The sequence below is a fragment of the Caloenas nicobarica genome, chromosome Z (genome assembly GCF_036013445.1).
Source record: "Caloenas nicobarica isolate bCalNic1 chromosome Z, bCalNic1.hap1, whole genome shotgun sequence".
In the NCBI taxonomy this organism is placed as follows: Eukaryota; Metazoa; Chordata; class Aves; order Columbiformes; family Columbidae; genus Caloenas; species Caloenas nicobarica.
In genome coordinates, this window is record NC_088284.1 from 106227197 (window position 1) to 106243719 (window position 16523).

Consider the following 16523-nt stretch of genomic DNA (forward strand, 5'->3'; position numbering starts at 1 on the left):
TGAAATTTGCTGCTGGTATTTTCCCAGGGACCCTTTTCTTCACAAGGCTGTTGAGTGCAGCAGGCTCAGCTGTGCACTGTGTGCTGCTGGAGCTCACCCCTCTGCCCCCCGGGCACACCAGCCACTCGGTGATGCCGGGCAGGTAAACAGGGAGGATTTAGCAGGTGCTAAGAGGCAGGACCTACGACTTCTATAGCTACAAGTACAGATGATTTATAAAGGGGTCTGTCAGAGTGGAGAGCACTGTGCTCCATGTGGGTGTCACAGTGTTGTTGTTGTTGTGACACACCTGGACCCAGCCACAGGCTTTGATGGTTGCCCTGCTCGTTTGCTTGTCCTGTCAGTTCTGTAGGAATTGCCTTTGCTGTCACAGTGCCAACCTCTCTGCTACCGGAGAGCAATGCTGCAGGGACATGGGTTGGGTGCTGTGCGTCTGCCTCTGCCCGGGCTCACAGCCCCCTCCCCCTTCCCGAAACATAGGGCAGGGATGAAGGCTGCAGCCAGTGCTGGAAATGGCATGTGGTGGTCTTCACTTTGCACATCATCTTATGACAAAAGTGTTTTGGTAAGGATTTATTGATGCACATGAAACAGTTATGTTCGAGTGACTTCTTTTTACTGGATTACTAGTCAAAGATAACAAAATCAAAAAACATTGGTAATTAGTACTTAAAAGTAGGAAAGGCCCAGCCCCTCCTTCATTTACAGTGCCCTAACACAAGCCTAAAAGTGCCCAGGCAGATCCCAGGCTGATCACTTTTCCCATGTGATACAGAGTGCGAAGTCTGTTTGTAAAATAAATCGTTTTGCAATTGCTTGGAAAGAAACCAACAAAGTGCCCAGCCTCACCCTGGAGCCAGGTGGTCGTTACCGCTGCTCAGGAGAGCAGCCAAGGGCTCATTTACAGCATCCCTGACAAAGGATCTTCCCTGTGAGGACAGAGGCCAAGGCTTCCCTAGCGAGGCACAGCGCAGATCTTGTAGGGCTTCGGGCTCAGCGTGATGCTCATCTTGAACTGTAGATTGAGTGTGGCGTCTGGGGGCGCCTGGAAGGTGAATTTCTGGAGCAGAGCCGTGAAGAAGAGGAAGAGCTCGGTGCGGGCCAGCAGCTCACCCGGGCAGGAGCGCTTCCCTGCGGAGACAGTCACCCATGGCATCCTCAGCCTGCGCTGGCTGCCCAGCTGCTTTTGCTGCCAAAACAGCCTCTGCCTTCCCTTAGCACCATGGCCCAGGCACATTACCCCCTTTCCAGGATGAGTTTTGCATCCGTACTGAGCTCCCCAATAATGGCATTAGCGTTACAGCACGGGCTGCGTGCTCAGTTGCAGGACTTATGGGCGCACATGTGTATAACTGTATGTACAGGCATTGAATCCTCCCCTGCTTGGATAAGCTGTGCTGACACACACAGTCTGTACATGGCCATGCTGAGAGAACTGGTTGTTTTGAGCTATGCCAAAGAGAGGGGACAGACAAGGTCTGTGATGCTGGTACGGGAAAGAGGGCTGCTAAAACGAATGTCCCTGGAGAAGCTGTTGGCTGGGTCCCCTGTGATGGCAACAGTGAAGCCTGTAGTGACCTCAGCCATGTGGGAGCAGGAGCCCAGGGCAATGCTCTGCCTTGGGGAAGGTGTTTCCAGGGTCTCTGGCACTTTTATGGTCTGTTATTCATCCACATCTCTCTTGTGGAGGTGAAGTGGGACAAGAAAGAGCTCAAAGTGTGGTTGTGGTGCTTTGGGGTGGCTGTGTGAGCACTGCTTGAGCAGCACTTCCCAGGGTGGGGCCAACATCTGCCCTTTCCATCAGTATTTTCCTTTGTGTCCCCACTGTGCTGTGAGAAGCCCCGTCCCAGTACAACAGCACAGAAGAACAACTTCCAGGAAATCTTACCTATAGAAAATGGTACAAAAGACTCTCCTTTCCAGAACTGACCATCCTTCAGGAAATGCCCGGGGTTAAAAGTGTCAGGGGTTTCCCATTCATTCTTGTCAAACATCACAGAGGTTAAATTTGCGATCACACCAGTGCCCTAAGAGGATAAAAAGAATGTAAAATGCACTTTCTCTGTCACTGAGAGCAGGTAAGGCATTTAATTTTCGAGTCTATTCTACATGGAGAACATCCATATTCAAATTCTGCTGCAATCATTTGTCCAACACCCCTGCATGGTCGGATTTCCTACTTCTTGTGTGGCCAGAGGTGCAATGATTATAGACCCACATTTTTCCCTCATCAGCATCACTTTTATCTGCTGTAGTCTTGGGCCCAAGTTCCTGTAAAAGCTGTGAGATGAGATCTGTGCCTCAATGGTGTGTGCAGTGGGGGTGTCACCCCCAGCGCTCTGCACCACTCAGTGTGCTGGAGAACATTGTTTGGGTGGCAAAAATACATGTTCAATGGGAGTGAACGGTGGCCAGGGCAGAGTCGCTCTGTCTCTACTCCTGTCTGCACAGGATGGACCTGGCCCAGTGAAACGTGCCTGGGGAACGGGGAGTCTCTTGCTAAAGCCTCATTGCTCAGCAGTGGGGTTACCTTTGGTATGTAGAAACCATCCACGACCGTGTCCTTCATTGTCAGTCTTGGCAAGATAAATGGGGCAATGTTGCCTTTCCTCTGCACTTCGTGGATGACGGCGTTGGTATAGGGCATGTTGCTCCTGTCGTCCAGGGCTGGCTGCCGCGCCTGCCCGATGACTGTGTCGATCTCTGCTTGCACACGGGCTGGTGGGAAACAGCAGGGATCAGACAAGGTACAAGGGAAAAAAAAACAAAACAAAAAACCAACCTGTAGTACAACATGGGGTTGTTGCAGTGTGGATCCCCCAAGAACTGACCGGGGATACTTCTTTATGTGAGTGCAGGGAGATTACCAATTTCTCACTCAAAAAGAAACTGTCTCACAAATTTGTGAGGGCTAAAAGCAAGGAGAAGTGTTGACCTTTTTGTAAGAGTACCTTGAATTTCCGGATACATGGCCATAAACAGCAGACCCCAGCGGATGGTTGTTGAAGTGGTCTCAGTCCCAGCTAAGAACAAGTCAAGTGAACATGCCACGAGGTTTTCCTCCTGGAAGGCACCATCACCCTTGTCCTTCACAAAAAGATGTGTTAGTGCTGCACAAACAGCGAGGGCTGCCCTGACACCAGGCTTAGTCCACATCAACCCCAGGGATTTTGGCAGAAGCTGCTGGCCCCCTGCACCTCCATCCTCTTGATGGGTGCCCTGAACCTGATGCCCATCCTAAGCTCATAACTGGCCACAGAGGCAGCTCAGATGGAGAATTTGGGCTCATTTCTGATCCCTCTGGATTTCTAAGCCCTGCTGCAGAGGGGTTTGCTGTGCGGTGCTGACCTTGGCTATCTCCTGCAGGTAGCAGTCGATGAAGTCCCGGCTCTCTGAGGGGTTCCAGTCCTCCTTGTGTTTGTCGATCCTCTCTTTCACAAAACTTCTCATCAACCTCCAGTTTTTAATAACGGTTTGATGTGATCCAGGAATGAACTTAAGTATAGATGGGAAGGAGTTGTACAGCTTTGGACAGAAGAGTTGAAAGGCAAATTGAATAAAGGACGGAAAAGACTCTTCATTTGTTAAAACCTGAGGAGCCTGCAGTGCCACACTCACTAAATTGCCGGAGTTGGTGGAAACAGTGGAACTCAAGGAGAGCATGACAACGGATTGGTATTCCTGTTAATGGGCAGGAAAGGTGATGTTTGGTGAGAGAGAATGACAAGAGCATTGCACAGCTGGAAAGAAGGGCAGAAAGAAATTATGGGAATAGCAAATGACAACCAAGTTTGGTGATGAAAAAGCTACAGGTATGCGGCTGACTCCAGAGGAAAAGCTATAGCACTGCAAAAGTCCACACTGTCCATGTTGGCAGCAGGAGGCTGTACCTGGCTCATGATGGCCCCGCTTTTGGTAATGCTCTCATCTATCAGCCGCAGCAATTTTTGGAAGTCCTCATCATGGTAGTCAAAACGATCACCGAAGGTGACAGAGCAGATGATGTTTGAAACCGCATTATTGATTTTAAAGTGAGGGTCGAAAGGATGCCCTGCAGAAGGCAAAGGGAACGATCAATTTTGAGTCTTACCAGAAAAGAACAAGAAAACACAGTTGTCAGAGCCCTGTGGCACTTACCCTGCTCATCCCCAAAGGCATCCACGAGGTACCGGCACTCCTCCTGGATGCGCTCCTCCAGGCTCCTCTTCCCCAAGCCGAAGTTTCGGAGGGTGGACAAGGTGAATCTCCTCTGCTGCTTCCACAAGTGCCCGTTGGAAGAGAGCAGTCCTGCCAGAGACAGGACACTGTGAGCCAAGGCAGATCCTTCCACTGAGGAGAAAAAGCTTCAGGGCTCTGCCTTATGTCCAGCCATGTCGGACCTCTGCAGGGTCAGTGATTTGACCTTACAGCTGAGATCTGTGACCTGAGGGAGAACTCACCCCTCTTGCTGAAGAGCTCCTTGTAAAGGGCCATTTCAGGGCGATCCAGGAAGTTTTCCCCTTGGTTTACAAGAACTTCCTTAATCATCTGCAGCCCATTAACAAACACAAACGATGCCGTGCCCATCTCCAAGCCGAAGATGTCTCCATATTTTTCATTAAGCTGGGAAGGGCATCAAATAAATTTGAGTTACATTTGCAGTTAGGGTGTCTGTCAGGGTAGGGTTGGCCTGCCATAGGACGTAAGTGAAAATAAGGGAAGCTGAGAGGGTGAGACAGGGTGTTTGCACAAGCATCTGCTTGTCTGTATATGGTCTTTTTTCCCTCTTTTCTCAGATCACAGATGAGGAGTTGCAGTTTACTGGCCATAAATCACACAAAACTCTGCCAGTTTGATCTTTCAGTCCTGTGTTTTTCTAGCTTTTGTTTCTCTCCCTTTCTAAATATCCTTCCAGTGCCCGGTCAGACCTATGGGGCACATACAGCTGTGACAGCACCTGTGGTGTAAGGCTGTGCCTTTTGCCCAAAGGATCGCTCCGCAATTGTCCCCTTCTTCATGCCCGGGCAAACTTCATCCACATTGCTGCCGACTGAGGGCAAATGTCCTGCCCGCCCCAGGGTGAGCTCCTGCGAGTCCTCCTGGGCCATGGGATTCGGCTTAACCCCCTCCCCACGCTGCAAAGGTGGCAGAGACACAACCCCCTGCATCCCCTTCCCTATAGTGCCGAACATCCCCTTACCTTCTGTACTGTCATCAAGGGATTGCTGAAGTTCATCAGGTACATGTGCCCCACAATTGGGAGATAGAAGGGGTGTGGAGGGAAGCTCTTGGGCTTTCTGTGCTTCATGTAGTCAGCAACGAGCAGGAAAACAACGAGGAAGACGAGGAGCACCTGGACGGAGATGCTCTCCCAGAGGAAACGCAGCATGGCTGGATGGTGGGGCTGTGCAGGGACGTGTCCTGTGGCAGGTCAGGGCAGGTCGAGCTCACAGGGCACCACGGAACCCCAGGGACAGGGGCAGATGGGCAACGTGCTGGCACAGCTGTGGGCACAGACACAAGACAGTGTGGTTAAGACTCCTGCTTTCCCGGGTTTCAGTAAAGACAGTTTGATTAAACCCCTTTCAGATTAAACTTAGCATTTGCTCTGACGTCATTAAAAAAAAAAGCAAACACAAACCAAAAACATCCCGTGCTCTTCTTTCCCCCTCCCACCTCCCACTGCTGCTTTACAAAACCCCAGTGATCCATGTCCTTGTCTAAAGGACAGAAAGGAGCTTTGTGGGGCTGGGATTAAAACCTTTCAGCCGTCTGCCGTGCCATTCCCATGAGCCCACAACTTGTCAGAAGCCCCGCTCTCTCCTCCCCATGGTTCTATCACCGCCCATGCCCAGTGTTGCCTTCTGTGTGCCGGAGAGGCTTCAGCTGTTCTCAGCTCCTTGCGATGTCCTCGTTTGTAGAGGTTCGTTTTCTTGTATAAATAGGCCCAGATCCAGCCCCAGGTCAGGGAAGAGAGCTGAGATAAGGTTGCGCAAACCTTTCACAACCCATCTGACTCACGACTTTCAGTTTCGGTGCATGCGGTTCATGTAGGGAGGAAGTAAACATCCGTCCAGGGTCTGCAGCCGTTTCCAAGCAGCGTCATTTCCTGGTCTGTGCAGACAAGTGCATGCAGAGCAACCTGCTCCTGCCTTTTCTACACCACACAACAGATTCAGCAGCCCTGGTGTAGGTTTTATCCTCCTGGATGTAGTAACGATTATTCTTTGCTGTTTCTCATGCAGGCTGAGTACAGTAGCCATTAAGGGGTGCTGAATTTTGCATTTAAAAAAAATAAATAAAGCTGAATTTTGCCACTTGCTGACAATTGCCCTTCCATGTTTGCAAGACTGAGGTTCTGGCCAGCCCAGAAGTAGAACTTCTTAGGCTTATGAGGAGCCTCTTGGAGGCTTGGGGAGCAACTGAATTTGAAAGCATTTTAATTCGTTTTTTTAATTAAGTTGGTAGTATTAATTAGTTCTATCATAATTGAGGACTTGCCCAAGAACTTTTAACTTAGTCAGGTAACTAAACCACCAGTTAATTGACTTTCAGCCTCCAGGGTTTTGCCAGAACAATGTTTGGAACTCTTCCTAAAGTGCATAACTTCATTTCTGTAAATAATCTACAGGTCTTTTGCGTATACTTTTGTTAACGCTGTCTACTTTAGATTAAACATAGGTGTATTCAGAGAAAAATCTGGGGTTCCAAGTATGGGAAAGGTCTTTGGCTGCAGTGCATTGAGTGCCCCTTCCCCAAACACACACTGGCACTGAGGGCTGGAGACAGACATTGGGCAGGGTCTTTGCTGGCCCAAGAGAGGCTCGGTGTGTGACATCTGGGTTCCATGTATGAAGCCCTCTAACAGATGAGTTAAGGACATCTGTGTTGTCTGGGCATCTTCAGAGGAAGAAAGCCTTTAGAGCAATAAAACATACTCTGGCTTCTGCTCCCACCCTTGCGATCCCAGATTATACAAACACCTTCAACTTGTATGTGCATGAACATAAAGGGACAGACAGCGGGGTAGTAACACCAAAATCAGGACCTCACCAGAGACCAGGCACATACTTTTCTGCTCAATTAGATCCAGTTGCAGCAGGATGGCCAACCTGTATCAAATCAGTAGCAGCAGCAGCTACAATATTCAAAAGAAGTCATCCCCTCATTTTAGGATACCTGGTAACAGTTCATGTCGGGCATGAAGTGGAAACACTGCTGAAACAGTATGCAACCCAAGTGTTATCTCCACAATGGCCACACCAGTATGAACTAATCCTTCTGATGGCGGATAATGTAATTTTGAAAAGCTGCAATACTCTGAATCCAGCAACCTTAATGCCCTTACCTGATGATGGAGAAGAGCACCAGCAATGTGAGCAGGTGATACTCATTTCACGTAAACCATTAACAGATTTAACCCATGTCCCTTTACATAACCCAGATCTGCTTCTATTTATAGATGGTTCATCCTACTACCAGCACGGACGATGACGGACTGGAATCGCATTAGTCAGCCAAGGACTAGTAACAGAGGCTGAACCTCTCCCATCAAGGATGAGTGCACAAGGTGCAGAGCTGGTGGCCCTGGCACATGCAGCACATCCAGGAAAACAGGTCAACATCTGTGTGGACTCTCAGTATGCCTTCAGGGTATGCCATGCAACAGGTATGTTGTGGAAAGAATGAAGATTCTTCCTATCCTCAGGAAGGAAATTATCAAATCGTGAAGAAATATGCCATCAGTCCAACTTCCCAAACTGTTGTGTTTCACTGTCTGGCCCATACAAAGGACACCATGAAATCAGTGAAGGGAATGCATTAGCTGATACAGCTGCAAAGGCAGCAGCCCAGTGACCCTTGAAGGAATGTACAGCTGCAGATACAACGATAGAGCAATTGGGCAGATTTAACTGACCCAAAAAACACGTATGAGAAAGACTGTTCGGCAGAAGAAAGAGAGCAGTAGGAATAGTGGGAAGCAAAACAAAATAATGACAGAATACGGACAATTGGGGGAAAACCCATACTGCCAAAGAAATATGTAATTACAGTAGCTAGGTGGTTTGATGACAACAATACACAATGCATCGCTATATACCATCTATCTGATCATTGCATTGGGATTAAATCACAATGGGACTGTACTTTATCCGTTAGAACAGAGAGTATGAGCCCAATACAACAATAACAAATTGCAGACTGTTGACGTTGATGCATGTGTGATATGAGAACAGCAGACATTTATTTGTGAGAGTAACACCATAAAAGCCCAAGACATTTATCTTGACGCTGAACAAAGTATTTGTCACTTTGAAATACACCCTGAGGAGGCTCCAAGAACTGTACTAATATGTAATGGAAAGGGTTGTGCATGTAGGAGAATCCTTTGTAATTTCATACTCATAGATTACTTCACTGTAGAAACAAATAATCACTCCAACACTTGTGTTTGTAACTCTACTAACATAACAGGTTGTGATTTCAATTATTCAGCTCCTGTTAGCTGCTACAGTCCAATTATACCTTAGCTACAGATCTACTGTGTTCCCCCATCAGAATGAATCTTACTTTATTAAGGTAGCTATTAAATCATGGTGATTTGTATCAACTGTTAGATAATGTCTGAAACAATGGAAAAAAAACCCTAATAACTCACTCCTTCAGGAGGAATTACATTGAGAAAAACCTCTAATAGCTGTCCATCATGATGTGGAAGAAATACATTGTGTCACAGAAAGGGTAAATAAGGATGGAGAACAACGTTGGTGGGAAACCCTTCTTTGATGGTCACCAACAGCTACGGAAATATTTAATCTGGTACTTCATCCAGTGGCAATCCTGTTGGCTGTGGTTGTATTATGCTTGTTACTTGTAATAGCATTCTATGTCAGATTATGGGTGATAATTAAACACCATGAGAGGCTTCATAAGTTCTATTTGACATTTTAAGCAGGGATGCTTAATAAAAACAAAGGGAGGACTGTTGCAGAAAAAATTAAATCAAACTAACTTTTAAAGTGTAGTCTATTCTTCTAGCTCTATTTTTTTTGTTTTAGTAATCTGTTTTAGCATAAGTAGCCAAACTTAGTGTGAGTGGCCAGGCCTGCTGGAATTCCAGGCTGCATACTGTGATGTTATCCAGTAAGAAACAGAGAAGCCCCGAGATCCACAATTACCACTGGACTGAAAGGACAGCACGTGAAGGATGCATGAAAAGTGGGTATATAGATTGTGAGGGAGTAAAAGTGTAAGCCTCTTTTGTCTTGGGGTCCCTCCCCTTGAGAGGTACCCAGTCTGGACAGGTTCTTTGCTGTACCTTTCACTTTATTTTTTTCACTAAAATGATTTTTTTACGCACAGATGTCTGACAATATGCTACAGGAAACCTAGGGATAAGAACATTTCTTGAACAGTTATATCTGATGATCTGATGTTTAATTTAATAATGTCACCATGATATATGTGGTGAGCTTCTTGCTTGTTTTTGTATTTTAAAATTTTATTTGAAGCCATAATATTGACTGATGTTTCTCAGCTAAACTACTTGTTAGTAAATTCACTTGTAAGGTCTCAGTCTTCCTTGATGATTTCCAAGAGTATACGGTAGCTTTTCTGCAGGATTCAGGAAAACATAAGCCAAAAAGCATGTCATCCCTGTTTAAATGCCAGTTAACTAACACATGCTACATGCTCTTATGTTTGACAGGATGCTAAAATTAACACAACAACTTTCACTAGAAAACCTTTAAAGGTTCTGTCCTCTTAATCCTTTCCCATTTTGTGGCTGTTAGTGGCCCTTACTGTTCCAATGGAGTGTTGTATTCTCATTTGCTCAAGCTGTGAGCGCCAGTTATTCTCCATATCACGTTGTCTACCTTTATCATAGTTTCAGCTACAAAAATTTGTCTGTTTCCTTTCCCAACTATCATATACTAAAGCATCTCTATGCTTGTGTAAATTACATTCTAAAATTTCTAGACACTCAACTAATTTGGTGACGTACAGCTCTCTTGCTTCAGTTCTTCCCAGTTGGGCAGGTCTGACAATGTTGATGCTGTTTTTTCTGCAGCAGGTGGCTGCCCTCCAGGATGAGAAAACCAGGTTGGTGTCAGAAAATGGGATTATGAAGGACAGGCCAGAGCAATCAGATGACTCTCTTGATGATCCAAATACTGCAGTGACAAAGTATTTTCATGCACAGCTACAGCTGGAACAAGTGCAAGAAGAAAACTGCAGGTATGAAATGCCTTCGCTCAGAAAGTACAGATGACTTATTGAGGGGTCTGCCAGAGTGGAGAGCACTGTGCTCCATGTGGGTGTCACAGTGTTGTTGTTGTTGTGAGATGCCAGGACCCGGCCACAGGCTTTGATGGCTTCCCTGCTAGTTTGCATGTCCTGTCAGGGTCAGTGATTTTCATCAGTTCTGTAGGAACTGCCTTTCCTGTTACAGTGCCAACCTCTCTGCTACCGGAGAGCGATGCCACAGGGACATGGGTCGGGTGCTGTGTGTCTGCCTCTGCCCGGGTGGGCTCACAGTCCCCTGCCCCCTTCCCGAAACATAGGGCAGGGATGAAAGCTACACCCAGTGCTGGAAATGGCCTGTGGTCGTCTTCACTACACAGAATGCTTCATGACAAAAGTGTTTTGGTAAGGATTTATTGATACATGTGCAAGAGGTATGTTGGAATGACTTTTTTTGGTTTGTTTTTTTAAAATGGTCACAATTCAAGGATAACAGAATCTAAAGATGTTGGAAATTAGTACTTAAAGTATGAAAGACCCAAGCCCCTCCTACATTTACTGTGCCCTATTGCAAGCCTAAAAGTGCCCAGGCAGATCCCAGGCTGATCACCTTTACTATGTGATACAGAGTGCGAAGTAAAATAAATGATTTTGAAATGGCTTGAAAAGAAACCAACAAAGCGCCCAGCCTCTCCCTGGAGCCAGGTGGTTGTTACCGCTGCCCAGGAGAGCAGCCGAGGGTTCATTTACAGCACCCCTGACAAAGGATCTTCCCTGTGAGGACGGAGGCCAAGGCTTCCTTACCGAGGCACAGCACAGATCTTGTAGGGCTTTGGGCCCCATGTGATGCCCACTGTGAACTGGAGGTTGAGCGTGGTGTCCGGGGGTGCCTGGAAGGTGAATTTCTGGAGCAGAGCCGTGAAGAAGAGGAAGAGCTCAGTGCGGGCCAGCAGCTCACCCGGGCAGGAGCGCTTCCCTGCGGAGACAGTCACCCATGGCATCCTCAGCCTGCGCTGGCTGCCCAGCTGCTTTTGCTGCCAAAACAGCCTCTGCCTTCCCTTAGCACCACGACCCAGGCACATTACCCCCTTTCCATGAGGAGCTTTTCATCCAAACTGAGCTCTCCAATACAGCACTGGCGTTACAGCACGCACTGCACCCGAATTGCAAGACTTTTGAGGGCACGTGTGTATAACCATATGTACAGGCATTGAATCCTCCCTTGCTTGGATAAGCTGTGCTGACACGCACAGTCTGGAAATGGCCATGCTGGGAGAATTGGTTGGTGTGAGCTACACCAAAGAGAGGGGACAGACAAGGTCTATGATGCTGGTACAGGAAACAGGGGTGGTAAAAGGAATGTCCTTGGGGAAGCCGTTGGCTGGATCTCCTATGATGGCAACAGTGAAGCCTGTAGTGACCTCAGCCATGTGGGAGCAGGAGCCCAGGGCATTGCTCTGCTTGGTGAAGGTGTTTCCAGGGTCACTGGCTTTTTTACGGGGTGTCTGTGTGAGCACTACTTGAGCAGCACCTCCCAGGGTGGGGCCAACATCTGCCCTTTCCATCACTTTTTTCCACATCTCACTGCCTCAGCAGCAAAGGATTAAAATCCAGCAAATCTTACCTATAGCAAATGGTACAAAAGACTCTCTTCTCCAGAACTGACCATCCTTCAGGAAATGCCCAGGGTTAAAAGTGTCCGGGTTTTCCCACTCATTCTTGTCAAACATCACAGAGGTTAAATTTGCAATCACACCAGTGCCCTAAGAGGAGAAAAAGAAAAATAACCTGCACTTTTTCATTGAGAGCAGGAAGAGCACTTTTATTTTCAAGTCTCCTCTCCATGAGAACATCCATAGTAAAATTCCACTGCAATCATTTTGACCAAAACTCCACGCAGTTCCTAGTTCTTCTCTGTTCAGAGCCACAAAGATTATAGACCCACTTTCTTCCCTGGTCAGCATCAGTTTTATCTGCTCTAGTCTTGGGCTCAAGTTCCTGTAAAAGCTGTGAGATGGGATCTGTGCCTCAATGGTGTGTGCAGTGGGGGTGTCACTCCCAGCGCTCTGCACCACTCAGTGTGCTGGAGAACATTGTTTGGATGGCAAAAATACACGTTCAATGGGAGTGAACGGTGGCTGGGGCAGAGTCGCACTGTCTCTACTCCTGTCTGCACAGGATGGACCTGGCCCAGTTAAATGTTCCTGGGGAACAGGGAGTCTCTTGCTAAAGCCTCATGGATCAGCAGTGGGGTTACCTTTGGTATGCAGAAACCATCCACGACTGTGTCCTTCACCGTCATTCTTGGGACGCCAAAAGGGATGATGTTGCCTTTCCTCTGCACTTCGTGGATGACGGCGTTGGTGTAGGGCATGTTGCTCCTGTCGTCCAGGGCTGGCTGCCGCACCTGCCCGATGACTGTGTCGATCTCTGCTTGCACACGGGCTGGTGGGAAACAGCAGGGATCAGACAAAGTAGAAAGAAAAAAACCAACAAAGACACCCTGAAACAACACAGGATGGCTGCTATGTGACTGACCTGGGACACATGCCACTGTTTCCACTGATTTTTTGTGTGAGTACAAGGAGATTTAACATTTCTCTCTCACAAAAAAAGAGTGTCTTACAAAGCTGCGAGGGCTAAAAGCATGAAAAAGCGCTCATAGTTTACTGATTGTACCTTGAATTTCTGGATGCATGGCCATATACAGCAGAGCCCAGCGGATGGTTGTTGAAGTGGTCTCGGTCCCAGCTAAGAACAAGTCGACTGCACATGCCATGAGGTTTTCCTCCTGGAAGACGCCTTCGCCATTGTCCTTCACAAAAAGAAGTGTTAGTGCTGCATGAACGGCGAGGGCTGCCCTGAGACCATGCTTAGTCAACGTCAACCCCAGGGATTTTGGCAGAAGCTGCTGGCCCCCTGCACCTCCATCCTCTTGATGGGTGCCCTGAACCTGATGCCCATCCTAAGCTCATAACTGGCCACAGAGGCAGCTCAGATGGAGAATTTGGGCTCATTTCTCATCCCTCTGGATTTCTGTGCCCTGCTGCAGAGGGGTTTGCTGTGCGGTGCTGACCTTGGCTATCTCCTGCAGGTAGCAGTCGATGAAGTCCCGGCTCTCCGAGGGGTTCCAGTCCTCCTTGTGTTTGTCGATCCTCTCTTTCACAAAACTTCTCATCAACCTTGTGTTTCTAAAAATGGTTTGGTGGGCTCCAGGGAAGAACTTTATTATGGATGGGAAAGCATTGTACAGCTTTGGAGGGAAAAGGAGAGAGGCAAATTGAATAAAGGATGAAAATAGACTTTCTGTTATCAAAACCTGAGGAGCCTACAGGGCCTAGCTGAGTGAACTGCTGGTGTTGATGGAAATAGTTCTACTCCAGGAGAGCATGACAAGGGATTGGTATTCCTGTCACAGAGAGACTCACGCACTACCTGGCATTACAGCAGGCAGGTTGGCAGTTAATGGGCAGGAAAGGTGATGTTGGGTGAGAGAGAAAGACAAGAGCATTGCACAGCTGGAAAAAAAGGGCAGAAAGAAATTATGGGCATAGCGAATGACGACAAAGTATGGTGCTGAAAACACTACAGGTGTTGAGTTTGACTCAACAGGAGAAACTATGGCACTGCAGAGCGCACACTGTCCATGTTGGGGGCAGGAGGCTGTACCTGGCTCATGATGGCCCCGTTGAGGGTAAGGGTCTCGTCTATCAGCCGCAGCAATTTTTGGAAGTCCTCATCCTGGTATTCAAAACGATTACCAAAGGTGACGGAGCAGATGATGTTTGAAACGGCGTTATTGATTTTAAAGTGAGGGTCAAAAGGATCCCCTGCAGAAGGCAAAGGGAATGATCAATTTTCTTTGAGTCTTGCCAGAAAAGAACAAGAAAACAGAGTTGTCAGAGGTAAACTATCCAACAAATAGGAGTGAAATGAATGGGCCCTGATGGGCACCCTCCTGGATCACTGCGTTCCCAGGACTCCTCACCACCCCAGGATCTGGCCAAGCTTGGCTGGGCAGCCCCAGTGTGCAGCAAACATCCCACCCTTGGTCCCAGTTCAGTCAGACTATGCAGAAGTTTGTTTACGTTGGAAAGCCAGGTCTGCAGAAGAGCAGACATCATGTGAATTCATTGGAAACATTGGTGCTGACACACATATGGGACGTTCTGGAGATCTCCAAGAGCGCAGTAGGCTGAAGGTGGGCTATGAATAACACTTTGGGATTACCCAGCTGCCTTCACCTGTCAGTCTGAGGGAAAATCACCTGTAAAAGGGAGCTGGGATGCTGGCAGGGTGCTAGCATCACTTGCAAGGTGAGGCATTTTTCAGCATGCAGTGCCTCATGAGTGATATTATAATGCGCCATACTGGTTTCTGCATTCATCACAGCTTATGAGGGCTGTGGCACTTACCCTGCTCATCCCCAAAGGCATCCACGAGGTACCGGCACTCCTCCTGGATGCGCTCCTCCAGGCTCCTCTTCCCCAAGCCGAAGTTTCGGAGGGTGGACAAGGTGAACCTCCTCTGCTGCTTCCACAAGTGCCCGTTGGAAGAGAGCAGTCCTGCCAGAGACACGACACTGTGAGCCAAGGCAGATCCCTCCACCGAGGAGAAAAAGCTTCAGGGCTCTGCCTTATGTCCAGCCATGTTGGACCTCTACAGGGTCACTGCTTTGATTTTATGGCTGAGATCTGTGTCCTGAGGGAGAACTCACCCCTGTTGCTGAAGAGCTCCCCAGCAAGAGGCATTTTAGGGCGACCCAGGAAGTTTTCCCCTTGGTTTACAAGAACTTCCTTAACCATCCGCAGCCCGTTAACGATCACAAATGATTCACTGCCCACGTCCATGCTGAAGATGCCACCATATTTTTCAATAAGCTGGGAGGGTGAGCAAAAAATTACAAGGTGTTGCATTTGCAATTAGTATGTCTGTCATGACAGGGATGGCCTGGCAGGACACACAAGTGAAAACAGGGGAAGCTGAGAGCAACAGGGGAGACAGGGTGTTTGCGCAAGTGTCTGCTTGTCTCTATGGTCTTTTTTCTTTCCTCTTTTCCCAAATCACAGACGAGGAGTTGGACTTTATTGGCAATAAATCACGCAAAACTCTGCCAGTTTGATCTTTCAGTCCTATGTTTTTCCAGCTTTTGTTTCACTCCTTTCTCAAATACCCTTCCAGCGCCCAGTCAGACCTATGGGGCACCTATAGCTGTGACAACACCCGTGGTGCCAGGCTGTGCCTTTTGCCCAAAGGATCGCTCCTGCGAGTCCTCCTGGGCCATGGGGTTCGGCTTAACCCCCTTCCCATGCTGAAAAGGTGGCAGAGACACAACCCCCTCCCTCCCCTTGCCCACAGTGCCCACCACCCCCTTACCTTCTGTACTGGCATCATGGGATTGCTGAAGTTCATCAGGTACATGTGCCCCACGATGGGGAGATAGAAGGGGCGTGGAGGGAAGCTCTTGGGCTTTCTGTGCTTCATGTAGTCAGCAACGAGCAGGAAAACAACGAGGAAGACGAGGAGCACCTGGACGGAGATGCTCTCCCAGAGGAAACGCAGCATGGCTGGATGGTGGGGCTGTGCAGGGACGTGTCCTGCGGCAGGTCAGGGCAGGTCGAGCTCACGGGCACCGCGGAACCCCAGGGACGGGGGCAGATGGGCAACGTGCTGGCACAGCTGTGGGCACAGACACAAGACAGTGTGGAGCAGCTTTTGCTGACCTGGACTGGGATCCACGTCCAGACTCCTGCATTCCCAGGTTTCATAAGGACAATTTGATTAAACCCCTTCTAGATTAAACTCCAGCCTTTCCTCTGATCTCTTTGAAAAGAAAGCAAACACACAGCAAGATATCCCGCACTCTTATTTCCACCTCCCACCACTGCTTTATAAAACCCCAGGGATCCACGTCCTTGTGTAAAGGACAGAAAGGAGCTTTGTGGGGCCGGGATTAAAACCTTCCGGCAGCCTCGCTGTGCCGTTCCCACGAGCCCACGGCTTGTCACAAGCCCTGCTCCCTTCTCCCCGTTGTTCTCTCACCGCCCGTGTCCCAGCGTCAGCTTCACGGTGCAGGCGAGGCTCCAGCTGCTCTGAGCTCCTCTCCCTTTCCTTGTTTGCAAAAGTTTGTTCGCTAGGACAAACAGTCATAGACCAAGGCCCAGGTCAGCAAACCTATCCGAGATAAGGTTGCGCAAACCTTTCACAATCCATCTGACTCATGACTTTCAATTTTGTTGCATCGTCTTCTTGTGGGGAGGAAATAAACAGCTGTCCAGGGTCTGCAGCCGTTTCCAAGC

At 48.3% G+C, this 16523-nt stretch overlaps 2 protein-coding genes across 6 annotated transcripts; both read right to left on the bottom strand.

Moving 5' to 3' along the window:
* Positions 1-576: 576 nt before the first annotated feature.
* LOC136001360 (cytochrome P450 2J2-like) lies at positions 577-6029 on the bottom strand. Of its 5 annotated transcripts, none has more exons than XM_065655607.1 (10): positions 5841-6020; positions 5180-5483; positions 4440-4602; positions 4138-4287; positions 3891-4051; positions 3349-3525; positions 2952-3087; positions 2531-2718; positions 1889-2027; positions 577-1131 (listed from the first exon to the last, which is right to left on the bottom strand). In XM_065655607.1, the coding sequence occupies exons 2-10, from the start codon at positions 5366-5368 to the stop codon at positions 956-958; spliced, it is 1479 nt and encodes a 492-aa protein (XP_065511679.1). In that variant the 5' UTR covers positions 5369-5483; positions 5841-6020; the 3' UTR covers positions 577-955. The 5 variants fall into 5 exon arrangements, with proteins under 5 accessions (XP_065511679.1, XP_065511678.1, XP_065511676.1 ...); XM_065655606.1 differs by having other exon boundaries at positions 4138-4329; XM_065655604.1 differs by lacking the exon at positions 577-1131 and having other exon boundaries at positions 1653-2027; positions 4138-4329; positions 5978-6029.
* Positions 6030-10705: 4676 nt separating this feature from the next.
* On the bottom strand, positions 10706-16314 carry LOC136001362 (cytochrome P450 2J2-like). The gene is made up of 10 exons (XM_065655609.1): positions 16267-16314; positions 15601-15903; positions 14942-15104; positions 14640-14789; positions 13894-14054; positions 13301-13477; positions 12904-13039; positions 12482-12669; positions 11849-11987; positions 10706-11200 (listed from the first exon to the last, which is right to left on the bottom strand). Exons 2-10 carry the CDS (start codon positions 15787-15789, stop codon positions 11025-11027), a joined length of 1479 nt encoding a protein of 492 aa, XP_065511681.1. The 5' UTR covers positions 15790-15903; positions 16267-16314; the 3' UTR covers positions 10706-11024.
* Positions 16315-16523: the final 209 nt, after the last annotated feature.